This window comes from Hypomesus nipponensis, chromosome 9, assembly GCF_054491055.1.
Source record: "Hypomesus nipponensis isolate SF chromosome 9, ASM5449105v1, whole genome shotgun sequence".
Classification (NCBI taxonomy): domain Eukaryota; kingdom Metazoa; phylum Chordata; class Actinopteri; order Osmeriformes; family Osmeridae; genus Hypomesus; species Hypomesus nipponensis.
This window is the reverse complement of record NC_140369.1, coordinates 18,456,512-18,467,965: the sequence shown is the minus strand read 5'-3', so window position 1 is coordinate 18,467,965 and position 11,454 is coordinate 18,456,512. Positions and strand designations below refer to the sequence as shown.

Sequence of the window (11,454 nt, the reverse complement as noted above, 5' to 3'; positions counted from 1 at the left end):
AAACTGAATATCTGCCCAAATATTTGCATATTCAAATTTGTTTTAAAACTTGTAAGCTAAAGACTTACTGTTCTGTTTTGTGTCACTGTGTGCCAAACATGTAAAAAAAAAATGAAAATAGGAATTGTCTAGGTCAGACACTAGCCATGTATCATTTTTCCAGTTTAAGGAACCCTGGAAAGGTTTAAGCTCAAACTGATTAGCAACATTGTTCTGAAGGGTCAAGCAAGGCTGTCCTACCAAACATTAAGTTAGGGGTGTCAATCATGTTGTCAATGTAGGCCTACATTTAGGAAACTTTTGCAAGGTTGCTTAAACTTCCAAGTTAAATGGCAAAAGCCTACCTACAGTACAGTAAAAACTGAAGGTGCAGAATAATGGCTATCATTAAATGCATGAAGTGTTAGCAAGATTGTTTAATGCAAAAGTGTAAGAAAGCACAGTATAGGAAAGGTTTCATGTTGTAAAGAGGCAGTCTGCCTCAGGCAGAAGATGGTTGTTTTTACCGAGATCATTAACATTCACACACCCAAGGAAAAGCTAACCTTCCCAATACCAAGTTTCCCTTCTTGAGGCCTGCCGCTAAACTGTAATGAAGTGTAACTAACTACACATAGCAGTTCCTATGTAACTATAAATGTGGATACTAGGCAGTAACATGGTAGTTAACATTAACGGAAAGTGGTGCCCAATTGATTTTAATGTTCTAATTTTAATGGGTACAAGACCTTGGTCGTGTAGGATTACCAGCTTATGACAGCGGCCACCTGTGTGGTCCACCGACATGACCCTCATTTCCTCATCTCTGAGAATACCCCCTGCAGTGTTCAGGACCTTAACCCCCCACCCCCCCTCCCCTCCAGCAGGTTTGTAAGTTACTTGTGTGCCTCCCACCTACTAACCTACTGTGTGTGTGAGAGAGACAGAGAGATAGATAGAAAGCAGCAGGGGGTTACTCCCATCTATCTCTCTGTCTCTCTCACACACATGAACATGTATATTTATCAGCCTGACCTCTCCCTTGCACAAGGCACATAGAGCGCACCAGTGGATGTAATGGATCAATGTTCACAAATGTCTGTATCTTGCCAGCTTCCTTAGGTGTTTACATCGAGTGGCCGCTTCTCTCCTCTGATAGTAGAACTATCGGGTGACTGCTTTTGTGTTTGAGCTTGTCAGCGTGCTTTTAATCTGGCAGTTTTTGTGTGTTTGTGTATTTGTTGGTTCATCAGAACAGTGAGGGCTGTGTGATGTTACCAGTGGAGGTGGAGATGCTTTGGAAGGGGAGGTTGATTACTAGTTCTCCCAGTCCTTCGTCCTGGGTCTCTTGACTAGCAGCTGGCCCCGCCTTTGCCTCCCTGGAGGTCTCTGATCTCCATGTGACCCACCCGGGAGGGGGCATTCTCCCCAGGCTAGCTACACTATCTGCCAGACACACCACCAGTTATTATTTTTGTCTTGAATTATAGTTGGATTCATGACCAAAAGTTTTCTTTGGCATTTCTCATTATTGATGTCTCGTGTCATGTTCCAGTGCAATGTCTAAATATTAAATGGTTTTCTTTTTCATTTGTCATAATTTATGACAACTTTATCTTGTCTTTAGGCTTTATCTTCAGGAAAGCAATTTGGTTTAGGTTTATTTTGCGTGTAGCGATGACGGGAAATGTGTGCCAGTTTGGATGGTAGCCTATACTCAGAGCCTGTTTAAGTTGTTGTTGTTCTTTATAAAACATTTGGGGGTTTTCGACTTAAATAGCTGTTTCGGATTGGACGGGAGACGTTCCATGAGTTGAATTATCTGACATTCTAAAACTGGTTGTCCCCATCTTTGATTGTGATTTGGCTATATCGCGTTACATGCTGTTGTAAAATCCAGCATAACCTTACAGGTTGTCCTCATAACATTCTTTAACATTCCATATTACTGCACAACAAATATTTCAACAACAAAAAAAAACACTGCAAAGGAGTCCATCTGGCTGTGGCAACGATTTATGTAGGAACTATACTTTGTAGTGGCGAAATAACGACGGTTTATTATTAAACTATTTTGTTTCTAATTGTTTTTATTTATGAAACCATATCAAATATTTGTAGTAGCAGTTTAAAAAAAAGCAATAATCACCGCGAATGCGTGTTTTTTTCGCTGATTTTATAACAGGTAAGGGGGTTTTCGGTTTTGTTGTTGCCTACGCCAATCGGCCTCCGGCCTCGTGGCTACGGCCGAACACCACCCGTGGTATATCCCTCAACAACCCCACTCGCACTCGTACTATTGCTTTAATATTAGACATTCTATATTAGACATTTTCTGGTATAGGCCTACTCTCTCTATTACAGAAGTGTCATCCTGTTGACGTTTTAGAATGCATCTGTCATTTCAACTTTTTCCCAGTAGATGTCCCCATTGTATACAACATATTTTCAAGAAAGTTGAAAGTTGCGGTGACAACATTAACGCTACTAGTTTGCTGTTGTTTTGTTTACACAATACGGGTACAATTGGGCAACAAGCAGCAGTATGTTCGGTTTCCATTATTTACTTAACTTAGTTAATACACTACGAGCTTTGAGTAGCCTACATAATTAATACCGCTTTTGCCAAATATGCTATCAGAAATTGCTCTGGCCTTGACGGTCAAAGCTTGACCCCTCCTATTTGACTAGCCCAGGGGTAGGCAACACTGGTCCTCGAGGGCCGCAGTCCTGCATGTTTTAGATGTTTCTCTGCTCCAGCACACCTGATTCAAATGAATGGGTCGTTATCAAGCTCTGTGGAAGCCGAGCAATGACCATTCATTTGAATGAGGGCGGGCCCTCGAGGACCAGGGTTGCCTATGTGACCCCTGTCCTCCGTCCTCCAACTCAACCACTCGTCACACGCAGTTAAGGATGATAGACAGTTTATTTCTGCAACGGAATAATGCACGTGTCGGGGTTTCGCTGAGAAATGGTTTCTAAACCGACAGACATTCTCCCCAATTCTGTGGTAACAGTCCCATAATTCCACAGTTTTGCTGCCGACTGCATTGTAAGTCCCATACAAGCTGTATAGTAGGTATTGCAATCGAAATTCACACTAATTCTAGCCTGACGTTGTCATGCTCATAATTCTAGTCAGAATATGAGTCTGAAAACTCTCCGTTGGGCTGTGACTACGTGTTTCAACCGACCTAGTAAAACAAATGCCTCTTCGCTCAATTGGATAGACCTACAACCAATCAGAGCAACGTATGTTGTTTGTTGAAAACGAATTCAACCCAAGGGCTCTTTCGTGACGTTGTTGATTACGTTACTGTTGATCATCTGTCCATCATCGAATAAAGCCCGCCCTGGCAATTTCATTGGTCCGCCCAGATCCTGGTGTTAATTAGTTGGTCCCAATATGAGACCCTCCAGACCCAACTTCCCGACCAATTTTTTTGTGGGCGTGGAGAAGTTAGGCTGGCAGCCTTCTTTAAAGGAGACATGACATGAAAACTTCATTTTATGAGGTTATTTAACATTAATATGAGTTTCCCTAGCCTGCCTTTGGTCCCCCAGTGGCTAGAATTTTCGATAAGTGTAAACCAAGCCCTGCGTGTTCTTCTCCGCCTTTGACAAAATGAAGGCTTAATTGCTCTGTTTGAAAATCTCCCCCTAGTGACGTAGATAGGGGGAAGGTTACCTCCCCTCTCTCTGCTTTGCCCGCCCAGATCATCTGGCCCGCCCATGAGAAACTGAGCTACCGCCGTGCAAGGGCGAGTGCAATATCGGTTTTTCTTGGAGAGACATCATGGTGCGTAAACAAACGATGCATAAAAGTTGCTCAGTGCTTGGATGTACAAATACAAGCACAAATCTTTTTTTAGTTCCTTCATCTGAGCCTCTGCACAACCACTATCTCAATTTAATTTTCGCTGTAAATGCGCCGACACAACTTCATGTCTGCCCCAAACATTTCAGCGACAACTGTTTCCACGACTCGGTACAATACAAAGCTGGCTTTCCTGGCCGTCTGCAATTGAAGACTGGATCAGTACCAACTCTCTTGGGTCCAGCTACAAACCTCAGACAAGTAAGTCAACTAACGCTAGGCTACATAATTGTGTTGCTTTACTGTATATGTTTACCTTGCTAGTTACCCTTCAAATGTGGCTGTAACATCAGCTCTGCAGCTAGCAGCTAGCAGCCCAGTTAACGATTAATTAGTGATTTAAAGTCCGGAAAATATGTGTGTGAATACACACTGTAATGCGAGTGTTGTACCATTCATTGTTATTTGGATAGACGTTCTGCTGTTGTTGTAATTGCGCATGCTCCTCATTAGCATTTAAAGCTACAGACACCAAAACAGCGCATTCTGAGGAAAGCTCATTGTGGGACAACTCGTAGTGGCTATAATTCTGCACCATGGCTGAATTTCGGGAAAGAGACTTCAGATACAGTATTAAGTGACCACTAAGGCCTATATAAAAACCTCCAAAAACAGCATTTCATGTCTCCTTTAAATATTGGGGGGGACGTGTCCCCCTGTCCCCCCCATATAATTACGCCCTTGGGCATGTAAGAAAAAATCAATTGGCCTAAATTAGATCTTTTTTTTTTTTTTTTACAAAAGTCACCAGAAAACAATTATCCAAAATTCTATGAGCAATATCTCGAAATGGTTACTGACACAACTCTTTAGATAATTTCCTTGAAATTAAAAACCTACAATTGGTAGGGTTGTGAATTCGGGTAATCTGGGACATTTGGTAATGTGGGACACCAAAACTCCAGAGCGTTTTCTTCTCTGCTATGACAATGTCTAGTCCACAGAACTTTGACTCTAGGTTTAGCATGGATGTTATGTGACTGAAATCACAAAATGTGATTGGTGTGGTGTCACAGAAAGGGTCAGAGCACTCGTCAGGAATCAGGAAGCTCCAATAAGAAAATACATGCATCTATAATAAGCTTTTTCAAATGTTAGTTTCCTGATCCTTTCACCTCCTACCTCTGCGATCATATGATGTTCCTCTTCTTTGCTGAATCATTTTGTTCTATTTAGTCATGTATTGAAGGAAGAGCCTGAAAATTACTCAAGCCTAGCGGCCCCCACCACCCTAAGTCCTTCCGTGGACATGCCAATAATAATCACAGTCCTAAATGTGAATTCTGATAAGAAACATTTCCTTGTGGTGAGTTCCTGACTACATCCCTTGTCAGCATTGTTTCTTTGCACAAACTAAGACAGAAAGCTTTTGCATCAGATTTCACCCTCTGCCAACAGATACTAGAGAACAAAACAAAAGCCTGCCAGTTGAGTGAGATCCTTTCATGGAGATCCAAGCTACTTTCCTCTGTTCACATTAACAACCAACAAAAAAGGCGTTTATTATGGCGATCCTTCAAAGTGCACTACAAATTGAGGAAATGCTTGTCTACTTAAATGTACTATCTGCCAGTTTACCGGCATATTCACATACTTGAGGAGTTTATGAGTTTAAAAGTTTAAAAGTCCCCCCAAAATGCCCCATCAGATACAATGTTTTCATACTGAAATCTTTCCTACCGAGTCCGATACACATTTTTATAGCACAAGACCCCTCGATGACATGATGAAAATGTGGTATCTTAGTAGTTGGAATATTCATGTCCTGCGCACCTTTCCATTATAAATCACAACCAACGTGAGATTGACCGCACGTGAACAAGCCACTGAGTAAGTCCTGCCCTGACTGTGTTGCACAATAATGGGGGGCTTATGTCAAACAACGCCCCTGACTAAGACACAAACAAGCAACAGTAATGGAAGATGGTGACAACCACAATTTCTCTATTTAAAATAGTACCTTCAAGTGAAGAGTGGGCTAATTTCACTTATTTATATTTCAGTTTCTAACTGGTCTTTTCAGTTCAGGACAAGGTTACAGCTAACATCTTGTGCATCCTGTGAACCTGACATCCCCAGATATATGAGGCTGATTATCAGACAGAATGCAACAACCACGCTAATGCAGAACTAAAGACTGCGGAAGAAGAAGGGCGAGATGACAGAATGTGCTACTGCAAGCACAGGTCTGCTAGCCGGCCAGATAGACGTTGAAGATTGGCCATTCATGCACATTTCTATTGGTTCTTAAACACCCATAGCAAATTGTATTATCGTCTAGCACTTTTGTCACCATTATCAAGTGACCACAACCTTGACTAATAAAAGAACAACATCTGCTCTACCTGACCAGCAACCCAGGAGCTGGATGGTGTGGTCGGCGACACCAAGGAGGCCGCACCGATCCTGAATGAATGTGCTGAATATAGAGACAGGTTGATACCTGATTTGGCGAGGATGAAGCGAGGCCAACACAAAGTTGCAGTTCAGAATGAGTCTCTATGGGAGTACATGGCTTTGACCAAACGGGATTGGCCAAATAGTTCTATAGTTCCCCATTTAGAGGAGTTAAATGGCCAGAGGGCCCTGTTTGACATTCTACATTGCACGATAAATTCATCAGTCAGAGTAAGTGATTCAATCAATTGATATATTTAGTCACAAAACTAGCACAAAGCGCTCTACAAAGAGATACATGATATATTGGGGTACCGATCTTTATATTTACACACCTCCCTTGTTCTTTTGTCTGCTCACTACTAAGAATGGAAGAATGGGGCATCGCAATCGGTAATCTCTATCTCTCACCCTCAGCTGTTTACATGGAAGACTTCCATTAGGATGCTCTGAGAAGAAAGTACTGCTGCTGAAAAATACTTCTGGTCCTACTCTGTCCCCATGCCTTGCGACCCTGTCTTGATCCATCGCTGCAATAACTATCACTTACAAACAGGGGGCAATAAAGACCATAGGAGGAAGCAGAAAGGTGAGCGTTTTCCTCCACATCGTGAACACCATCACCCACTGTGTCCCAAACACTGTCATACACTGACTAGTCGGGAGTTAGTTTAGGAGAGGTGGTTGTTCTTTGTTTTTCATTTGGGATTTTGTCAGAATCCTATGCGATATGTAAAAATATTCACTCCAACAAATTGATTGTCAAGTGAGGTTTAACATAATCTTCATCTCTGTTTCTGTACCTCGTATTTAATAATAATGAATTCTAATGGTATTTTAAAAGTTGAATGTCTTGAACTTTTCCACAGTTAATTGCAACAAAAAAAGAAAAAAAAAGTAAGAGGTCAAAGGGAAATAAAAGCCATATCCATCTTTAAAGATTAATATGCTATTCAAATGCTTACATTATTTAATATACATTAATGTCTTACTGGACATATAAAATAAAGCCAAAACTTTATTGTGACAGACAAAGAAAGAGTGAATGAGAGATTGAGATGACAACATTCAACCCCTTACCCAAGGGTTCACAAGATGTCTTAAAGCCCATAAAGATTAACTTGATTGAAAAAAACCTTTATCATCTAATAACTTTAATGTCTTTACACAATCAATGCCTTCGCTTCTTTCCTTTCTTCTTTACTGCCTTTCCACCCTCCCTGATTTGTTCTGACAAGAACTTATGAAAATATTGTGTCAAGTAGATACATGTGAAGGAACAATCAGAGGGCAGTATGGAGAGTATTAATGCTAACACTTCCCCAATTCTGTCACAGCCGTGTGACACATGGAGACAAAATTGCAAAGTATAAGGAAGGACGATGGAAAATCAATCACAAAGAGATCACTTATTTCACCTTTCATTACGTGCTGGAAAATCCTATGACTCAGCCTCTACCTATAACCACAGTTTAAGAGGGCAGTTAGACAAGTGGACGTGTATCATTCACACGTTGGAGGCCTTGGTGATAGACAAGCAAGGAAAGAAAAAAACAGAAATAGTACAGAGGAAAGAAAACCGAAATAGTACAGAGAAAAGATAAGAAAACAGAGTGCCTGGCTTCGAACGTATGGAAGAGAGCAAATAGTTGTCTTTGCTGCATTCACTCTCTGTTTTCTCTCTCACTCTTTTACTCTTTTTTACACGCTTCTCTCTTTCTCTCTCTGCCTTCTCTCTACTATGCCCTACAGTAAATCTTAACTTTAAAAAGAGACTTTAGAACTCATCATCTTTATATATTTCCAGGTGAGACATAGTGTGTGTGCATGTTTGTGTGTTTGTAAAATACAGATGTACATGAATTCCTTGTGATACAGAACGTCTCCTGGTCATGACTGGAGACCCTTTTGCGGCAGTCTTTCTTTTTTCTTCTTCTTTTCTTTCTACATAAACAACTATATCTGACTACTCCTGTAACAAGAACAGGAGTCTGGACAGAGTTTTAAGGAGAGTTAAAAAAAAATCTCTCACACACTCCCTCCTCTCTCTCTCTCTCTCTCTCTCTCTCTCTGCAGGTTATAAAAGCTGTCCCCATCCAGTGGAGTTGACAGAGTCAACAGAGAGAGAGATTAGGACCTCCATCACAATCACCATCCCTAGAACCAGCAGAGATGTCCACCTTCATGACAGAGCTGAAGGAGACCTACAGGATGCAGGGCTACCTCTCTGGCATCCCAATCCTAGATGAGACAGAGCTGAGGCAGGCCAGACTGGCCTTCGCAGAACTAGAGAGGGAGTTTGGTGAGTGCCAGGAGGCAAGAGAAGGAGTAAATGGATTCAGAATGTGGATTGAAGGGAAACAAGGATAAAGGAGGAGGAGAAGAGGGGGAGGAACAAGATATGGGGAGATTTGAAAAACCTTGATATCACATTGCCATGTGTGTTTGTTTTTGATGTGTGTGTGTGTGTGTTCAGGAGAGGACTACACCCAGTACAGTCTCCACAATGTCCACCAGCAGTATGATTGGGTGATGAGTCTGGCTAAACACCCACGTCTTCTCCAAATTGTAATGGCTTGCCTGGGCCCTGATGTCCTGCTCCTTGACTCTCGCTTCATCTGCAAGTACCCTGTAGGTAACCAGGCAGAAAGCGATGTGGGAGAGGAGCAGGAAGTGAGAGTCGAGGCAAAGGAAGAGAAGCTTGGGCTGCCCTATGTTGCCTGGCATCAGGATATGAGGTTTGTTAATGCTACCATAATGACTACACAGTTTTTATTAAAATGCTTGAATAGTGAAAAATATTAGAAACATATTGACAATATTAGATTTGTTTTAAAGGTATTGGGGCATAGCTGGTGGTCCAGTCCTATCTGTTTGGTTGGCCTTGGATGACTCACTACAAGACAACGGTGCCTTGCAGGTTATCCCAGGTATTGAAATCACACATTCTATATTAAGATGTACCCTACACTGAGGGTTCAAAGGAAGTAAATGTTTGTTGATAGTATTACTGCATCTCACACTACAGTACAGCATGCTGTTTCCAAATGCAGTCTTGGACAACTAAAAACATAAACTGACTTCTCGAAAATATTTTGTTTAAACTGTTATGAAAGGACTGTACACCCGGAAGACTAACAGAGAGAAAATGTGTCTGAGTTTCCATACTGTGTCTGAGTATGCTCTGTATGTCTGTGTGTGTCTGCGTGTGTGTTTTGCAGGAACCCATTTCTCCGGCCTCCTGCCCCACCGCCTTGCCAGCCGTGCTGGGAACATGCTGTCTGTCAACCAAGAGATTCCTGAGGAGCTAGTGCAGACAGAAAAGGCCGTACTCTGCCCCCTGTATGCAGGGCAGATGTCGGTGAGTAACACCCTACACCAGTTTACCAAGTTTTAAATGATGATGATTAATGCAATGACTTCTGTGATGGCAGCTATTTGAATACCAAAACGTCTGGAAATCATTTACATTTTAGATGTATTTATTTAGCATAGGCTTTTATCCAAAGCGACTTTCAAGAAAGAGCTTTACAAAAGGTGCACAGGTCAATGATCATAAACAATGAGAAACATTGCTGATAGCCAAAACATGAAGCATACATTGTGAAAAGCAAGTGCCAATGGGTAGAACCAGCAAAGCATGTAGATAAACAAATTACAATTAAACAACAAGATCCTCAAAAGTGCTAGTGTACCTGGACGAAAGCAAGCAGCAACAAAATAATTCACAGCGAGTACAAGTAGTTAAATCAGTTACAACTAACCAACAAGTGCAACAAGTCCCTCAATAAGTGTCATTGTGTTCCTGGAGGAAATAAACTAACATCTGATCCAGCAAATCTTTCTTAAGTACTGTTGTACTCCCGGAACAAGTGTGTCTTTAGCCTTTTCTTGAAGGTATGGAGACAGCGCTATGACTATCGATGCAATTCTAGCGATAAGGATTTTTGAGTACATTTCAATAATGCTGAATGCGGATATATCTTAGATTGGTAGCTGAGTATAATTTATTATGATCTTGAACCAATCTTTTGCCTTTCTTGATATTGTCATAATGTTTGTCTGGACAGGTCCATGATGGCCTGCTGGTTCATGCCAGTGATCCTAATACCTCGCAAAGGAGGCGTTGTGGTTTTGTAATTCGTTATGTCCCCTCCTGTGCCTTCCCCATTCAGGTAAGACACACTGACGAATTGTATCAGCACTTTTTTTTTTTTTTACTATCTTTGGTACTTGGTCTCTTTTGTCTTTATCTATCTGTTGACTGTTGAACTAAATACCAATTCAGTTTTAATAATTTAGCAAACAGAAGCCACTTGTATGGTGTTACCTTCATCTTGTAATTTTCTCACTCTCTCAGGACTCTGACCGCCCCAGGAAATTCCATGCAACAGTGTTGGCCACAGGAACAGACCAGTTCAACCACTTCTCCAGCAGCACTGTGCTTCCACTGGCATGAGGCAAAATGGGGAAACAACTCCCCTTCCCTGGGGACAATTATTTTCTTAATTCGAGCCATGGCAACCTACTATCTTGAATACTGTAGTATTTTGTTGCTTTCTGCAAAAGTATCCAACTTTATTGTATCTTTATCATATTATTTTCCATTACTTGAGCCATTCAACCCCCTTCAACATTTTAAATAAATTAAAGCAAGCTGTTACTTGAATCTAGGTGGAATAATATGTGTATGTATCAAATGTGAATGGGTAAACAAAGTGACATTTTAAAGACGTGCTCTGTATGGGTATATCAACTGACACAGTGGATGTTTTGTAATATGTGTCTGTTAATTGGACAAATATTAAATAAAAAGACTGCAGAAAATGTCTTTTTTAATTCAATATTTGCTATTTCATTATTTGCAACAAATGTATTTTATTACCCCTTAACTCTCGCTGAAAAACAAACATCGGTGGCCTGACAGTTCATACTCAAATCATGGCTCTATCCATTATCATTATTCGATAAAAAATGTAAGTGCTTCTTTCCCCTAAATAAAAACTCTTGATAAATAATAAATAAATAAAAATTTAGACAGTAAATGAATGTGAAATATTCATGTAAAATTGTACTTTGTTAGACATTTGTGAGATGGGGAAGAGGGGGTTGGGCTGGTAGATCTAAATTCATTCTTGAGATTGTTCCATGGGGACAGTCCAGTAGGCTTTACGAAATCTCAAATGATCCAGGACATC

At 40.9% G+C, this 11,454-nt stretch overlaps 1 protein-coding gene across 3 annotated transcripts; it reads left to right on the top strand.

Moving 5' to 3' along the window:
* The first annotated feature begins 5,569 nt into the window (after positions 1-5,569).
* Positions 5,570-11,118, top strand: LOC146273372 (uncharacterized). Of its 3 annotated transcripts, none has more exons than XM_084705386.1 (8): positions 5,570-6,294; positions 6,674-6,845; positions 8,333-8,558; positions 8,733-8,994; positions 9,095-9,186; positions 9,478-9,617; positions 10,327-10,431; positions 10,617-11,118. In XM_084705386.1, the coding sequence occupies exons 3-8, from the start codon at positions 8,429-8,431 to the stop codon at positions 10,713-10,715; spliced, it is 828 nt and encodes a 275-aa protein (XP_084561512.1). In that variant the 5' UTR covers positions 5,570-6,294; positions 6,674-6,845; positions 8,333-8,428; the 3' UTR covers positions 10,716-11,118. The 3 variants fall into 3 exon arrangements, with proteins under 3 accessions (XP_084561512.1, XP_084561513.1, XP_084561511.1); XM_084705387.1 differs by having other exon boundaries at positions 5,570-6,845; positions 8,733-8,785; positions 8,882-8,994; XM_084705385.1 differs by having other exon boundaries at positions 5,570-6,845.
* Positions 11,119-11,454: the final 336 nt, after the last annotated feature.

Coding starts and splice junctions, on each gene's coding strand:
- LOC146273372 (XM_084705386.1), top strand. CDS start 8,429: ATGTCCACCTTCATGACAGAGCTGAAGGAGACCTACAGGATGCAGGGC. Junction 8,995..9,094: donor GCCTGGCATCAGGATATGAG/GTTTGTTAATGC, acceptor TTTGTTTTAAAG/GTATTGGGGCATAGCTGGTG. Junction 10,432..10,616: donor CCTGTGCCTTCCCCATTCAG/GTAAGACACACT, acceptor TCACTCTCTCAG/GACTCTGACCGCCCCAGGAA.